Source organism: Somniosus microcephalus, chromosome 10 (assembly GCF_052327205.1).
Source record: "Somniosus microcephalus isolate GS21.2 chromosome 10, FLI_Smic_1.0, whole genome shotgun sequence".
Taxonomy (NCBI): domain Eukaryota; kingdom Metazoa; phylum Chordata; class Chondrichthyes; order Squaliformes; family Somniosidae; genus Somniosus; species Somniosus microcephalus.
This window is the reverse complement of record NC_140996.1, coordinates 79,596,240-79,614,158: the sequence shown is the minus strand read 5'-3', so window position 1 is coordinate 79,614,158 and position 17,919 is coordinate 79,596,240. Positions and strand designations below refer to the sequence as shown.

Genomic DNA, 17,919 nt, shown 5'->3' with positions numbered 1-17,919 from the left:
AATCAGGAATGACTTCCCCACACAATGGGTAGTAGAAGTCTGTAACTCTCTCCCCCATAACGCTGTGGATGCTGCGTCATTTGGAACTTTCAAAACTGAGATCAGTAGATTTTTGTAAAGTAAGCATATCAAAGGATAAGGAACAAGGGCGAATAAATGTGGTTGAGGTACAGATCGGCCATGATCTAATTGAATGGTGGATCAGGCTTGAGGGGCTGAATGGCCTACGCCTGTTCCTATGACTGCATCAATTCCAGGCTTTAAACAAACAGTTTTAAGTTTTTTTTTCATGACTTGCAATTAGACTGCACCTGATATTTGGTCCACTCTTTGAGTGTAACGCCAATGAGCTTAGGCTTTAAGACTTGAATTAAGACTCCAATCATTTCTTTGAGCAGTGAGCACGAATTTTGTGTGCAGTCTAAAGCATTAGCGCCTGGTGCTAATTCTCCAACTTTTCTAATTTTACTGCCCAATCCTGGGCTATAATGAATTTCTAGCCCTCAGAATCTCATATATCTATAGCACTCTAACGCTGTCATCATCTCTTTCCACCACCTGTTTCTGAAATGAGTCTGCTATCCTGAACTCAACCATACCCACTTTCTGACGAACCCCATTCCAGCTGTTGACCCCGTGTAAGAAAATAATTCCCAACATCTGTCCTAAATTTGGTCTTTGCAACCCTGAACCTGTGCCCTCTTCCTGCTCCCCTAGCTTATCTAGAACTATTGGGGTTGAAATTAGGTGCCTTTGTGCCTCCTGTTATTGTCCCCAGGGGCACTAACAGGGCGCAAATAGATTTGCGACCGGGCACGGTGCTGACATATTCAGTGGGAGTTTTGCGGTGGTGCTACAGCGTTGCGCCCCGATCTCCTTCGCCTGGAATCATGACATGATCTCCATGCGCATCGCCCCGGTAGTGCTCCGGACCCAAAATTGATTTCCGCCCCCTGCAGCAGCGCCGGTCAAAAACACCGTCAGCTGCAGGAGGTGTGCACCCAGCAGCCGACCGCTTTGGGAGCGATGATTAAAGGCGAGGTGGCCAAGGTAAGTGGAAAAAAAAAGCCTTACCTTTCCTGTTCTAGTTTTTTTTGTGGGTTTCTACGCGATCGATCAGCCCGGCGCTCTGCTTGAATGCTGAGCTGATCACGTGGGATCGCGGCTGCCTTGGTGGTCCAGGTAGCTACTTTTTAAATTGCAGAGCCTGCAGTGATGGCCCTTCCCTTTAAGGGAGGGAAGGAGCCTTTGAACACGGCAGTGCTGCACGGCCCAGTGTGCAGCACTGCTGAGGTTTCTGCCCCCCTCTCCGACGTTAGCACCCTAAGAAGGAAGTGGACGCTTGATTTAGCACTCCACCTCCCTCTTGGGCTGCTAAAACTCAATTTCGCTGTCACCGGCACTAATTACCGCCGGGTGCTAAAGTTAGCACCCAGGTGATTGTAGCGCCCCAAAATGGTCGATACCGAATTTTTTCCCATTGTTTCTGTATTACTTTCTCTATCCCATTCCAAATCTCTTATTACTGGTCAACTAATGTAATGTGTTTTTTGTGTGGTTAAAAGAGGAGGAAATGTATTTTTGCCTGACGGTGATGTCTGCTCTTCAGAGTGTCATTTCCTCTGGAGCTGCTCCAATGACAGCAATAACAGGTGATAGAGGACACGTTTTACATTCCCACATGTTTTTATTTTATAAACTCTTCTCGTGCATGATTCTGTCGTGAATTTAAAGATAATTACTCATTTCATCCATTCAGTCCATATATATAAAACTTTTATTAATGGTTAAAATTATCCAGAGCAGTTCTTAAACTCTTCCAGTTAAGTGATGTCGTTAGTATTAATATTCTCAGTGTACTGAAACTGAAAAAAATATTGTAGGTAAGAATAGATTCATTCACACATACTGCAATAAGTTTTCATGTTAGTCACTCAATAACAAGGAATGTAAAGTTTACTCTACAGTTCTGGTGTTATTTCATGTATTGATGAGCATTTTCCTTCCAGGTCAACTGTGTGCTGGAATCTTTCAGCCATGCAAAAACCACACTGAATGAATCTTCCAGTCGGTATATAAAGTACCTAGGATTGCAGTTCAGTGAAAACAAAAGGACTTTAACTGGAGGTAAGGATTTTTGTGAAACCACTTGCATTTAGGGATTTTACAAAATTGCACTCTTGGAGCAGAGATTTCCCTGTCAGGAGTGCAGATCAGAAATTTGAGGGCTTGTTCCTCACCATTTTCTGACCATTCATAACTTCTGGGTTTAGATGGTTCCTAAGTACCTTGTTCAAATTAGCAGTAACTAGCAGCGACCATTCAAAATTTGTTTGGCATTGCGATTTGAATTCAGCCTCAGAGATGTGGGACCCAATACAGAGTACTGATTCCCAATGCTATATCGGCACAAGAAGCTTTGCTGGAGAATGAGACTGTAAGTGATTTTATAAAACACTTTCGGACCAGATTTTGGTTTTGTTGGTGCAGCTCTGTTCCTGAAAGCCTATGTAATAGGGAATAAAACTCAAACTATCATCAAGCCAAATTTAAAGTCCTGATCCCATTTCAAATAAGCATCAAACAAGTTTTCTTTTAACTGCCAGGTAACCAAAATGGAATGCAAGGACCATGGACAGAACTAACTCTACAACTGTCTCTCTCTTTCCTCTCCTCTCCCTATTCACTTTCTCTTCTCTCTCTCTCTTCTCCCTCTTCTCTTCTCTCTCTTCTCCCTCGTCTCTCTCTTATCTTCTCTCTCCTCTTTTCGCCGTGCCCCTAATATCACTGGAGCACTGGGCACAAATTCACTTCAAGGCCACAAGACATTCATTGCTCCTTCATTAGACCATCGGTGAAAACAGATGGGCTGCCGGGGGGTTGATTTTATTCTGCTCCCCCTTTCCCAGCCACCTTTATTGACCATAATCGGCCGGAATTTCTGGTCAACAGTGAACGAACGGCACCAGCTGTTTGTTACATTTGTGCTTTCCCATAGACATTTTGGCCGGAATTTTCTGGGGTCCGTGCGGGTGCGATTGGAGGCGGGTCGGGTGGGAAATTTGAAATAAGTTGGAACTGATCGGGAACCCACCGTCATTCCCACCCCCACGCGCCTTTCCCTCGGGCGTATTTGCCGGTGCGGCAGTGACCCGAATGGCAGAGGCGGGTGACCTAATTTAAATGATTATCAGCTTGTTGTCAGACCCTTAAGCGCCTTTTTCAGCCTACCTTTCAAATTTTCCTGCATGACCGCTGGATTCACACAGCTCGGGAACCACGTCTGTCAACCTGAGGCAGGAGTTGAGTGGCCATTGATCCAGCTGATTAGTTGACAACATGAAATGTACTATAAAAGCTCCCACCTCACAGCTAATCACTTTCCTCAGGCAGAAATTGTTGCTGACTATATTCCCAACAGATTTAGCAAATGTTTTCAGCAAAGTCGCTATCCAGTCTCACCTCATTGGCAGAACCTATCACACCATTGACAGATTGCTTCTTTCATGTCTACTTGACCTGCCATCTATTACATCAGCATGGGTGCTGTTTGTACTGCCTCACCTTGGTCCTCAGAATCAAACCACGATGAGCCCCAACACCAGCAGCACCAGCACCACCATCGTTCTCCTCAACCACCTGATGCTGCACAGGACAGAGGGAATCAGCACAGGGCCCAACACAGGTTTTACAGGCAGAGGATGAGCTTCATGACTGAGCAGCAGTGCCAAAGGAGGCTCAGGCTATCGTGCCAGGTCATCGCAAACATTTGCACATTGCTGGAGCAAGACCTGCAGCCCAGAGGAGCGGGTGGATACACCTTACCAGTGGCTGTCAAAGTCACCAGAACCCTCAACTTCTTCACCTCAGGCTCCTTCAAAGGATCTGCAGCAGACATTTGCAGCATCTCGCAGTCAGCCGCCCACAGATGCATCACACAGATCACCGATGCCCTGTTTGACAAGTCAGCCAATTATATCAACTTTCCAACTGATGAAGCCAGTGTTACTGAGCGGGCATTCTTCTTTGCCACTCTGGCTGGCTTCCCACGGGTGCAGGGTGTCATCGACTGCACACATGTGGCCATCAGGGCACCCCATCATAACCCAGGAGTCTTTGTCAACTGCAGGGGCTTCCACTGCCTCAACATGCAGCTGGTCTGCAACCATTGGAAGATCATCATGCATGTGTGTGCCAAATTTCCCAGCAGCTACCATGACTCTTTCATTCCTCATCAGTACACCCTCCCTCAGCTCTTTGCTCCTCCAAACAGACTCACCGGCTGGCTGCTTGGAGACAAGGGCTATCCACTGAAGACATGGTTCATGACACCATTGAGGAGGCCAAGTACTGAAGCCGAGGAGAGAAATAACAAAAGCCACATTTCCAGCAGATGTATCATAGAGCAGACAATCGGCATGCTGAAAATGCGCTTCAGATGCCTTGACAGATCTGGAGGAGCCCTTCAGTATGCACCAGCCAAGGTCTCCAGAATCGTTGTGGTCTGCTGCGCCCTGCGCAAAAAAGCACAGCAGCGCGGATTAGCGCTGCATGAGGAGCAAGGCACTGAGCGCACAGCCTCTTCAGAGGAGGAGGAACAGGAGGAGCATCAGCTGGAGGATGAGGAGGAGCAGGAGCTGGAGGAACCTGCGGGCCAGATCCCATCAGCACCCGATCACATTGCTGCCCAAGAGGCCAGGGATGGCCTCATCGTGGCCAGATTTACTTAACTTTACGCAGCACACTCATATGGCTGCCACATGCTGCACCAGGTTGGCACCACACCACAGCAACACCATGAAGGATCCCTACAATGACCAAACCATTCCTTTCACACTGACCACCATTGCTGGAGGTACCGTTCTGTCTCACCATTCACTACAACTCACTAAGCCACTTTCAAAGCTGCACACCAATTTGTCCAAGACTGGAAAGTGGTGAAAATAAAGAATTTTATGGTTGAGATCACATTAACGTAAACTTGACATTAACATTGAATAAAACATCCAAGTGGCTACCCTTGTGAATCTACTTGTGTGCCATCTTTCTCTTACGCGTGCTTCTACGAGGTGCTACCCCTGTGGCTTCAGCAGAGGTAGAGGCAGCCTGGTCATTCTCTGATGCGACTACGTAGACACTCTTGGCGGACGTCCTCTGGGATTTGGAGCCTCTGATGGCCCTGCCAAAGTCTGCTCCTCCTGCGACTGTGCAGGGGCAGACACGGCTAACGCTGTCTGAGGAGGCATCTGGGGCTCTGACTGAGGGGATGGCAACAGGTGAGAAGCGTAAGTGCTTTGAGAGGAGCCCCCACTTCCATCTCCCCTCTCACCTTCATCCCTCTCATGGTCCTCACGCACTTCCCTGCTAGCAAGGAGCTGGAGAGCACCTTGTTGCACATCATTGGGGCCATGAGATCCTACGTCTACGCTGACATCCCTCCTAGAGAGGATGTTTATGAGCCTCTGCCATCTATTCTCCATGTGCTTGTGTGAATGGTGCTTTAGCTGCTCCATGCAGTTGGCCATCCTATCCATGGAAGAGCCTATTGTCGCCATCACCTGTGACACGGTGGTGCTCATGTTGGAGATGGACTTCTCTGTTCTCTGAACATTTGCAGACATCGCGGTCGTAAAACCTGTCAGAGCCCCCTGCACTACTTCATGCACCTCCAGGATCGCCCTCTTTCTGGATGGCCCCCGAGGCTCAGCGTCCAGCGAGGAGTCTCCACTGCTGTCCCTGTCACCAGCATCTGCTCTTGCTCACTTGTGAGTTATGACACACCAGGTGACAGCATTACTCTATCGCGCGTGGGACCCACTGAGGTGTGTGTCTCTGCTTTGATGCTGGGTGCGCTTATGTCTGGTGACGGTGCACTCTCAGAGGCTGGAGGCTCCTCTGAGGAGTCGTCTTGCTCTTCCTCCTGGACAGCGGGGGGGCTCTTGATGGACCTGTGGGAGAGTAAAGAGATGAGTTAGATATGTCATATGAAGAATGGGTACAGATACCATTATGCACATGATGACCATTCAGTGGCTGCTGACATCAGTCCCCATATGAGTGACTGATCTATGCCATGTAGCTGTATGATAAGTAATTCTGTCACCAGGTTGCTGAGATGTCCCCCTCTCTCCGTCTCCCACCTCCAGCTGCTCGGCCACTCCCGATCCTTCTAATGTAGCCTCCTCTACTGTTGTGAAGGTGAAAAAAGATGGAGGGCCACCTCCAGTTCTCTTCCTCTCCTTCTTACTGTGCGCTCTCTTTTCTGCAAGGAGAGAAAGAAGCGAAGGTTGAATGCGAGTGATGGAATGGATGGGTTACATCTGTAGAGGGAGACTATGATGGAGTGGGGTGGCAATGTCAAAGGGCCTCCTTGTGTGTTCGTTGCTATGATTGCATTAGGATGAGGGCGAGTGTGAGGGGTGGCTATTAAGATGGGGATGTGATAACGTAGATAGAGAGAGAGGGATGGGTGGATGTGCAAGTTATGTTGGTGTGAGTAAGGATGTGCAGGTTGGGAAGACAGAGTGATGGGGATGTGATGACAGGCACATCAGGATGAAGTTGAGTGTGGCTTTCTACTCACCATTCCTGATCTAATGAGATAATTGAAACATTTCCGGCACTGCACCCAGGTCCTCCTGATCACATCCTGCTGTTCACCTCCTCTGCAATTTGGAGCCAGGCTCTTTTTGTCTCCTGGAGAGGTCTCTTCCACCCATTCGAAGGGAAGATGACCTGCCTGCGTGCTCTGACTCCCTACACAAGCATATCAAGGGACTCATCGGAGAACCTGGGTGCAGCCTCTGCATCTGTGCAGTCATGTCTCCAAGTGTTTGGAGCAATCAAAACCTCCAGTGCAGTGACTGCACACTCCTAGAGGAACCTTCAAATGCAACGTGGCCATGGTTCTTTTAAATATCCCAGCTGAAAATGGGTCATTGATTCCGTCATCAGACTCGCACCATTTAATAGGGCTGGGTAACAAGCAGGGCGGGCTTAATAGGCCCCATTAGCGCAAAGTCGATTTCTGAAGCGGGATGGAAGCAAAAACGGGGTCGCGACCCGTCATAGCAACCACCCGCACCGGTCCCGCCCAGGTTAACAAAATTCCGGCCTTTATGTGGTTTTGCACTTGAAGTTCCTGTCAAGCAACTATTGAAAAAGTGCAGCACCCTCTACAGATCATCTGGGATCTATGTGAACAGGGCTAGAAACCTTAAGCTATCAGATTGAAGAATCGTTAATTAAAAGCGCAGAGCCTTACCACCATCTACAAGGCACAAGTAAGGAGTGTGATGGAATACTCTTCACTTGCCTGGATGAGTGCAGCTCCAACAACACTCAAGAAGCTCGACACCATTCAGGATAAAGCAGCCCGCTTGATTGGCACCCCATCCACCACCTTAAACATTCACTCCCTCCACCACGGGCACACTGTGGCTGCAGTGTATACCATCTACAAGATGCACTGCAACAATTCGCCAAGTCTTCTTCGACAGCACCTCCCAAACCCACAACCTCTTCCACCTAGAAGGACAAGGGCAGCAGGTGCATGGGAACACCATCACCTCCTAGTTTCCCTCCTAGTCACACACCATCCTGACTTGGAAATATGTTGCCGTTCCTTCATCGTCGCTGGGCCAAAATCCTGGAACTCTTTCCCTAACAGCACTATGGGAGTGCCTTCACCAAATGGACTGCAGTGGTTCAAGAAGGCGACTCATCACCACTACCTCAGCTCATCTGTTGCTGAAACCCTCACCCATGCCTTTGTTACCTCTAAACTTGACTATTCCAAAGCACTCCTGGCTGGCCTCCCACGTTCTACCCTCTGTAAACTTGAGGTCACCCAAAATTCTGCTGCCCATGTTCTAAATCGCACCAAGTCCCCTTCACCCATCACCCATGTGCTCGCTGACCTACATTGGCTCCTGGTTAAGCAATGCCTCGATTTTAAAATTCTCATCCTTATTTTAAAATTCCTCCATGGCCTCGCCCCCTCCTTATCTCTGTAAACTCCTTTAGCCCCACAACCCTCCGAGATACCTGCGCTCCTCTAATTCTGACCTCTTGAGCATCCCTATTTTTAATCGCTCCACCATTGGTGGCTGTGCCTTCAGTTGCCAAGGCCCTAAGCTCTGGAATTCCCTGCCTAAACCTCTCTGCTTCTCTACCTGTCTTTCCTCCTTTAAGATGCTCCTTAAAACCTACCTCTTTATTTGCCCAAATAATATCTCCCTATGTGGCTCGGTGTCAAAGTTTGTTTTATAACGCTCCTCTGAAGCGCCTTGGGACGTTTTACTACGTTAAAGGTGCTATATAAATGCAAGTTGTTGTTGAGTCATCAGGGAAGCTTAATTTTTTTTTTAAACGAGCACACATCTCTGTCACTCTTGACTCCAGTTGGAAACATAAGCTGCTCATCCAGTCCCAGAATGGCCTTGGAGGAATGCGCAGTGGAAGCAGCTCACTAATTATGCCAGTTTCTATAATGTTATATCTGCTCCGATTATACCGCAGGGAATTCAGCCCACCTGCGGCAGACCAAGAAATGTTAGACCCCACCCACGTGCTGCCAGCGGGCACTGCTCAGCTTTGCATTGGCTACTTTTTGTTTCAGAATAAACAAGTGAAAACAGCCTTCTGGCTTTTGGCGACAAACCTGTAGAATAAAGGAAGCTTATAGACGATAATGCACCATAATCTTGAGATAAAAGACAATGGAAAATATACTAAATTTAACGGCCAAGTAAAAGCATCATTATATTCAAAACAGCACCGTGTGAAAGAAGGCCAGTTTTCTGCACTTTACATACTGAATGATATTAGAAAAGAAATAGCTTGGATTTCTACAGCACCTCTCGTGTTTTCAGGATGTGTCAAAGCAATTGACATCCAATTCTGTTGTAATGTAGGAAAGTCCATCAGACAGTTTGCATCCCACAAGCTTCCACAGACAGTATTGAGATAAATGACCAGAAAATCTGTTTTTGATGCCGTTGGTTGAGGGATAACTGTTGGTCAGAGCAGCAGGAGAACTCCCCTGCTGTCCCTCGAATCATGTCACGGGCTTCACTTTAATGTCTCATCCAAAAGGCAGCACCTCTGACAATGCAGCACGCTCTCCATAATGCACTGAAGTATCAGCCTATATTATATGCTCAAGTCCTGAAATGGGGTTTGAATTCTTGACCTGCAGTTCAGAGACAAGAGTGCTATCAACTTAGCCAAGTTGGTATTTGAGTTAAACACTATGGCCTAGAAATTGGGTTGGGGCGCCAAAGTGGCGCAAAAGTCGCCTGAGCGCAGGATTTAGCGCAGCGTTCGAGGCTTCAGCGATCGTCAGATATTCAGTTTCATTGCCCCTCGAGGGACATGGGGCGAGGCTCGAGGCGCTCCGCGTCCCTCTTAGGGCGCTGAAACTGAATATCGCAGCGCAACGTGCCGCAGCGCCACACGCTGCGGCACGGCACGCTGTGGTGTGGTACTGCAGGCCTTCCTCCCACTGTTAAGGGGGAGGTGCCTGCAACAGCACGATCCCCGCTCGCGAGTGCCGGCAAACGAGCCCGGCACCAAGGAGAAGTGCCGGGCTCTCGGGAAACAGCTGGTAATGCCGCGGGTGGGGGGGCGGTTAGGAGGCCGGGGACGGAGGTGCTGGCAGGCGGCCACCTTTTTCGGCGGCCGCCCCACACCTCCACCTTAACTTGCGCCGCTGCTGGCACAGTAAGGCCCCGTGAACTGGGCGCGGGTAGCGAACGGCGCAACTGCGGCGTTCGCTACCAAATATCGCGAACGGGGCGCGAATGGGGCGCTGCGCACACCGATGACGTCATCGGTGACGGTGCAACGCAAAAGGCTAATGCCACCATTATCGCCCCAACTCAATATCGCAGGAGGCGCAGCCAGTGGCGCTACAGCCACTGCCTGCCTCTTTAGGTGCTAACAAGTGGCGCTACTCACCCAATTTCTCCCCCTATGAAATTTATTTTGTTTGGTTAATAATGTGAGGGAGACTAAACTATTTCTCTTTATATGTTTCATACATCTCAGTGATTCCTTGCCCTTGATATGAAAGTGTTGCTTCCAAGATTCACTATGCCATGAAATAGGATTGTGCCTCATATTATCTTGGTTGTGTTCAAAGGAAGTTTGGGCTATGCAGCTTTGCCAGATTTCAGTGTGAACTCAGAAAGTGAATCACATTCGAGTTGATTCCATGCTCCCAGCGGGGAGCAGTGCTCACAGGGGTTCCATCATGGGAAATCGTGAATGCGCAACCAGTAATTTTCCATCCATTAAAACTAATGGGTTGAAGGGCCATGATCCTCTTTGAGTACCATTGGAAAAATCATAGTGGATAATTTTGTATAAAATGCAATAAAACAAAAAAATCATGTAAGTTAAAGAAGGAATACATAGTTATAGCTTAACAAGCTTGTATACTTATTGCAAGCTTTCACCAATGATATGAATAAATAGTTAATAAAACCTTGTTGAAAGATGTGACACAGGGTTCAGATAAATTAATGAATGATTCTTCTTCCAGCCAGAGTTTATACCTACTGTTTAGAGAAGTCTCGTCTTGTCTCTCGACCACCTAACCAGTGCAATTTTAATATTTTCTACCTGATGATTGATGGCCTGTCAACTGAGGAGAAGTGTGCTTTGTACCTCAGCAATCTTTCTGCACACAGGTATGTGCTATAGTGTATTCTCTCTGAATAGACGGAGATTACAGAGTAATTTTCACGTGTGTGTATGTGTATATATCATATATACTAGTAGACCTCCCATAGTGTTGCTCATGGTGAGCCAGAGGATGCACTGTTTATTACAATAAGTGTGTTATCTGGTGGTGGGAAGTGTGACAGGAATAAGGGAATTGTATATATACTTGAAAAGGAATAAAATGCAGGACTATAGGCATAGAGGCAGGGGAGTGGGCTGAATTGGATAGTTCTCTTTAACACTGCCCCAAGATTGGCGGAGCGTTCCTGCGGAGGCAGAGCCTGGCCGGCAATCCCTACAGGCGCAGGCCACAATGAGCAAGGTAAATTAGGCAAGCCTCTTGCCGTTGTTTCCATTCACAATGCTCGCTGGTCACCCCGAGTGCGGGAGCAGTGGTCTGCCCCAAGCCCCCAGTGTTGGAAGGTCCTCAGGGGTTCCATCAGCAGGCTGAAGATATCGAGGGAAGCCTCACTTCCGATTCACCCCACTCCAGAAGTTTGCACTTCAGTTGCGAGCTCTGGCTGCTGATCACCGAGACCAGAGATTCAGATTAAACTTGAAGCAGCAGAGCTTCTGTATAATAAAATAATTGCACTGTTAATGTGCACAGTGTACCTCTCTCTCTGCTACATCCCTCACAGAGACTGGGATCAGTACTACAGACTTGACAAGTTCAATTCAGCTTAGAAGCATGGAACCCAGAAAATGTATCAAATGCAGGGCAGCAAAGTCCTTTGTGATGTTTCTGCTTCTGAAATTAATTTGAACTGACCACTTGGGGGAGTAGTTCGCCATCAAGAATATTACTTGTACTACGCGTATTGTGTTAAAGTGAGCACAAGATAGTCAGCAGCAGCAAAGCATCAGTTGTCGGTGCGTGTTTAAGCGATGTGGTCTACTGTCCTATTCGGCACAGGTATATGAACCAGAATGCACAGGAGGAGGTGGCAGCAGCCGAAGCAGCTCGAAACAGAGACAAGTTTCTTGCTCTAAAGCAAGCCTTAAGAACCCTGGGTTTCAACAGTCTGGTAAGATGCAACATCAAGTTCTGAACTGTCAAGGTGAAAACACAATTCATTTATAATTTCAGGGTCATTCTTGCATTAATGCAGGAGATTTGCAAATTATTTCACTGTTTTTAATCCAACCGCCTTCCTTTGTCAACTGCAGCTGGTATGGGCAGATCCAGTCAGCAGTGATGCTACTTTTGTAGTCTTACCATTTTTGATTGTAATTCAAACCTTACTTTTCTGCTTGTTATAAAGTATGGGTACGACGTTCTGCAGCTCATGGGACCATAATTGGAGCAGAATCCAGGAAGCAGGAGCCGCAATTTACCTTTTTGAGCCTCTTCTGGCTTCGGCTTCTCCTCCTCCTGTTAGGTTGACTTGGCGGGAAAGCCCGTGGTTAAAATAACAGTCGGACACAGATGACATCAATGGAACTGGGTCTACATGTTTACAAAAGGACCCCACCTGTTTCTGGCGGGTGTTCTTCTCACCTGCTCAGAAAAAAAGGTTAAAATTGTAGCTCATAGCGGGTGAATCCTATAGCTGATTTTAACTGCCCGTCTGTCTCGCTTACCGCTGGATGGGCAGGGTTAACATTGCCCCTATTGATTTTTGCTGTAAGTCTTCTGCATTATACATTTAAAAAAACAACAAGCCTGCCCTTTAAGCTGCTGCAGGACTTTAAATATTTCAGTAGCAAACGATTTCTGCTCCTTAATAACACCCAAAAACCTCAAGGCCTAATGCAGAGGAAAAATTAATGTTAATCCTTTGCTCCCATTCTGCTCCTGACAGTCCTGAAGATGAACTTCCTCTATGGTGTATGTGGTAACTGTACCTGGCTGTACTTGAAGAGGGCACATCAATATAAATTAACTGCGAATGAATGTCCATTGGCTCTGCTAACAGATTTCCTCTAATAGCACCAGGTGCATTTCAGGGGCAGACTGTCCCCATAAAAACCTAGAGCTACAGTTTTCAGAGGCGCTGTTTGTGTTTTAAGGAACTGGCTGGTCTTGTCAAGATAGATCTTTATTTTTGACTTATTTAATAAAAATTGCTTTTGCCTCTTCAATGCTGTAAAGTCTGTGGGTTGTATAGCGAAGTAATACACAGACTACAAGAGTAACTTAAACAGGACTTTACTATTCGAAGGTCAGGGCGAATCTGCCCAATAAATTCTGCCACAGCACTTATATACCGGTGTGGTCACCGTCGGTATTACAGTATACAGCAGCCAGGATAAAGTAGTGCCACACCTAAAATAGTTCTCTTAAAGGTGGACGGTTACATACAATAGTTCTCTTAAAGGTAGAACAGTTACATACACTACAAATGCTTGTTGCTGAATACTGTCATTCTTTTTAAATTGGTGCTGCAGATCATGTTCAGTACCTTGCCACCCCCTCCCCACCTTTTGCAATATGACATATTTGGAGGCAGGCTCAATTACAGGGGAATGGCACCATTAAATAAAGATAAAGACCACCAAGGCAAATTTACAACTTCTGCCAGACGTAAATGAATTAAAAAATTTAGCATTGTTTCCCAGAAAGTTTCAAGATAAAAATTATGCCCCGATAAACTATTATTTTAAAGTTTTCTCCTGGGACTTCCATTGCCCCCAGCACATTTAAGGTTGCTGCTGTTTTTGAGGTCCAGGCAGTGACTGGACTTCCTCTGGGTTTGCTGTGTCCAAGTATAGACCCAATGGGGGAGAAATTCAGCACCTTAGCACCTCCAGTTAGCGCCTGGCGGGGGCGCTAACGGGGCACTGAGGCAGTAGCGCCATGGTGAGGTGAATCCAGCGCCGCACGCCAAATTCGCCCCCCCCCCCCCCCATAGCGCCGCCGCTATGAGTTAACGGCAGGGACTTCAATGCCAGGCAAATTATGACGTCAGTGAGAATGCAATGCTCACTGGGCGCCCGATCTGCCAAATTGAGTATTGCCCCCTGCCTTAGCGCCTCGCCCTGACAGCAACAAGGACATGAGGCATGAAGCTCCAGGGGTGCTACTTAAAGGGATCATGAAAAATGAGTCACAGCTCTCAGGTTAGTGCTGTTTCACTGCTTCCTTGTCAGTTTGACATTGTGCAACAGTTTAATTCAGTCATTTAAAGATTGTTTAGTCTCTGGAGTGTTGTGGCTACTAAAAATTAGTTACATTTATTCTCACAACATATCAAAGTGCTACACTTTGTTACATTAATGGGGGCTGTACTGGCAGTCGACCTCGCCCTCCAGGATCTATGGGGCGGAGGGAACACAGGCAGCGAAAAAGATTGGAACATGTGAGGGAGGAGAAGGGCCATCAGGGCTCTCAACAGGAGGCCTTACCCTCCAAGGGTCTTTCGACAGCAATTCTCCTACCTCCAATTAAGCCAGGAGCAGTGTCTTAGAAGGCTCCGCTTCAAAAAGGAGGTGGTCACAGAACTCTGCCAGCTCCTGCAACCAGACCTCGAGCCTCAGATCAGGACAAGGGCGGTTCTCATACTGGCAGTCAAGGTCACCGTCATCCTCAATTTCTTCGCCAGCGGAACCTTCTAGTCTGCAACAGGAGATTTCGTTGTACTGCACTTGTGCACTAACAATGACAATGAAGTTGGTTATTATTATTATATTATTATTATATAGGTAACAGCTCGCAATTCATTGTCCATCATTGCATCTGGGAGCTCACTGAGACTCTCTACAGTAGGAGAAGGGACTACATTTCCTTCCCCATCACCAGAGAGAAGCAGGACGAGCATGCATGTGACTTTGCCAGGATAGCGGGATTCCCCATGGTGCAGTACGTCATTGACTGCACTCATGTGGCTTTGCGGGCACCGCATAGCAATCCTGAGATCTTCCATAACCGCAAAGTCTACCACTCACTTAATGTGCAGTTGGTGTGCGACCACAGACAGCGAATCCTCAATGTGAATGCCTGCTATCCTGGCAGCAGCCACAATGCCTTCATCCTGCGCCAGACGTTCCAGCACTCTTCCAGCCAGTACATCAAGCTCGCGGCTGGCTGGTCGGTGACAAAGGGTATCCGCTCTCCACCTGGCTCATGACTCCCCTCTGCAACCCCAACACTCCTGCACAGCACTCATATAATGAGAGCCATGCCGCCACCAGGAACATCATTGAGCAGAACATCAGAGTGCTCAAGCAATGGTTCCGTTGCTTTGACTGCTCGGGAGGAGCCCTCCAGTACTTGCCAGAGCGGGTGTCCCATTTCGTCGTGGTCTGCTGCATGCTCCACAATCTGGCCATCACGAGGGCCCAGCCCTTGCCGGCAGGAATTGTGGGACCACCTCAGGAGGAGGAAGAGGGAGAAGAGGAGGAGGAAGCTGAAGACGATGAGGAGGAGGAACAGGAGCGAGGGAGGAGGCAGCCACTTGATCGGCCTTCTGGAAGGGCGATCCGTGACTGCCTCATCAGATTGCAGTTCCAATAAATTCAACCCCATATCCCCATTGCTCACCACATCCCCATCATTCCATCCCTGTCGCAGGCCATATCACAGCGCACAGCTGAAACGAGAGACTCGTCCACGCTCCTTATCATTGCTGAGAGCCTCTTGCGCATCCTTGCCATTGCACCTATGATCTCCTTGTGCATGCCCATCACCCTTCTTCTGAAGGCCTCCCCATCGAGGTCCTCATCTGAGTCTAGTGCAGCAGAACTCGTGCGCAAACTCAACCTCTGGGGAGCTAGCCCCCTAGCTACCCTTTACCCCTGGCCTTGCTGCAGCCCACTCGTCCCCGGTGCTTCAACCTGTGCAGATCCCACTACAATACTAGCCTCTAAAGAACACGTGCCTGCTGGTGAAACATGCAGTGACACAGTGTGTCCTTCCTCCTCCTCTTCTCCTGCATCACTCTGAACTGCCCTCAGGGACAGGCTGCTCTGGTGCTTCCTCATTATCTGTAAGCATAAAGGCACAAGAGATGGGTTAAGGTGAGGGGAGGGGGGCAGGAAGGGAGAAATGCATGCATACAGCATGATTAGCTGGAAAGTGCGAAAGGCTTGTGGGGTGAGTGGGAAGTGGGATGTGAGAAGGAGGAGTAGGGATGAACATACCGTTGCTGTCCCCAAGGGGGTCAACGTCACCGGTGGCCACGGCGCCCACCACCTGGCACCCAATAATCTGCAACACTCGATTCTCCAGCGCAGACAGTGGTTGGGTGTCAGGTTGTCTCCCACCTGTGCGCTCCTGCTCCCTCCTGTTGTGAGCCATCTTGGCCTGCAAGAGAAAGTAAAGTGTGTCTGCACTATTTCCAACGACTAATTTTAACTCCTCCTGCCTGATGGAAACCAGGCAGGGGACAGTTAAAATGAGGCCAGTCACTTACTCCCTCGATCTCGCCGTATCCCGATCTTATCCTGCTCTTTTGAGCAGGCGAACGTGACATCCACAGAAAGGAAGCAGAGTCCTTCTTTAAATATGCAGATCGGGTCCGATGATGTCCTCTGGAACCATCCTGCAATTTAGTTGAAGGTCCGAATGGGGGAGCAGTGACAGCTTCTCCATCAGGCCAGACCTGTTGGTGGCCGGATTGTGGGCCAAAAGAGGCCCAGCAAGTAAGTTTTAAAATTTTATCGTGGGTTTCCTTGTAGGCCAGGAGGAGCAGAAATGCTCCACCAGGCCTCACAAGGAAGCCTTGGGTCTCTCTTGCCTTGGGCTCCCCCTCCCCTCGATCGTGGACAGAGCCCTTCCTCTTCCCAGAAGTGGCTAGAATCCCCCACTGGATCACGGCTAGGACCCACCCTACCCCCGATAATGACCAGACCAACCCAACTGACTGTAGGGGACCATTCCCACAAGTCACCAGCTGCAGCATCCTGCGACCCAATTTCCGCTCCCATCCACCAGTCAGGTAGTGGATCTGGCCTGGTTCAGGCCAGACTCTGGGAACATTCATGGAAATGAGGTCTAGCCATTAAGATTGGCTGGGCCTCTTTGTCCCCAGAATCCCTGTGCACACTGTACCTACCACCCTTTAAGATTGGGGCCTTAGACTTTCTTTCTTGTGGCTCAGTGACCAGAACTGAGCTGTATTAAAAGTGTGACCAGAGTACGATATTGCTTCAGCATAAAGATTTCAGATTTATAAGCCAGAGATTGATCTATTTAGGCCCATGTTTCAAAGTGTAATTTCAATTAGTGGATAGCATTTTTGCCTCAGATTCAGCAGTTGTGAATTCAATCCCCAATCCATAACGAGCATATAATCTTAACTGACAGTTCATTGTTGGAGGTGCCATCTAATAGCTGAGACATTAAACCAAGGTTCTGTTTATCTGTTGAGGTGGATGTAAAAGATCCGATGGAACTATTCAAAAAAGGGCAAGAAGTTCTCTCTGTGTCTTGGCCTGAATTCCTACTTCAACCAACACTACCAAAAACAGATTAACGGGTATTCATCTCATTTAGTGTTTGTGGAACCTTTCTGTGTACAGATTGGCTATTACGTTTGCCTGCATAACAGCAGGAAGTTGGATGTGAAGCATTTTGGAATGTCCCCAGGATATAATAAGGCTCAGTATAAAAGCAGGTTCTTTCAGTTTAGTCATTGGTAGGTGCTTATTCTGCACGCTCATTTTATTCAGAGGGACCTGGGTGTCCTTGTACATGAATCACAGAAAGTTAACATGCAGGTACAGCAAACATTTAGGAAAGCAAATGGTATGTTAGCCTTTATTACAAAGGGATTGGAGCATAAGAGTAAAAGGGGGGAAAAATTCAGTTGTTTGCGCCTCCCGTTAGTGCCTTAAGAGGGCGCAAATGGGGCGCAAAGCAACTAACGCCCGGGCGCAGCGATGTTTGCGTTGTTCGTGAAATTAACTGGACATTTTGCGGCAGCACTAAACACTCTCCTACGCCGGCAGATTGTGACGTCAGTCGAGTACGCAACGCTCTTAGCGCCCCGGACCGGATATTGAGTGACACCCCCTGCCTTACCACCCGCCGCTAGCAATGACAGGTTGAGGAGAGCGTTATGCTGTCAGAAAGGAACTAGGGGAGCGCAATTTAAAGGCGACCGCTTCCTGCCTTTTTTTGTCGGTGACATTTTTGCACCACGCATTCTGAGAGAGAGAGACTTCTGGAGAGATTCGACGCTGTGTGAAGGAGTTTTGAGTACTGAGCAGCACTTTGCAGGTTTATTTTGATTTGCCCTTCCTTGCTTT

General features: G+C 48.1%; 1 protein-coding gene across 1 annotated transcript in view; it reads left to right on the top strand.

Annotated features, from left to right (window-relative positions):
• Positions 1-17,919, top strand: part of LOC147111560 (unconventional myosin-XVI-like) — a 350,938-nt gene that overhangs the window by 308,225 nt on the left and 24,794 nt on the right. The window contains exons 8-10 of the mRNA XM_085999902.1: positions 2,010-2,127; positions 10,547-10,694; positions 11,561-11,756. Of these exons, the coding sequence (XP_085856028.1) occupies positions 2,010-2,127; positions 10,547-10,694; positions 11,561-11,756 (462 nt within the window). The remainder of the gene's footprint in view (positions 1-2,009; positions 2,128-10,546; positions 10,695-11,560; positions 11,757-17,919) is intronic.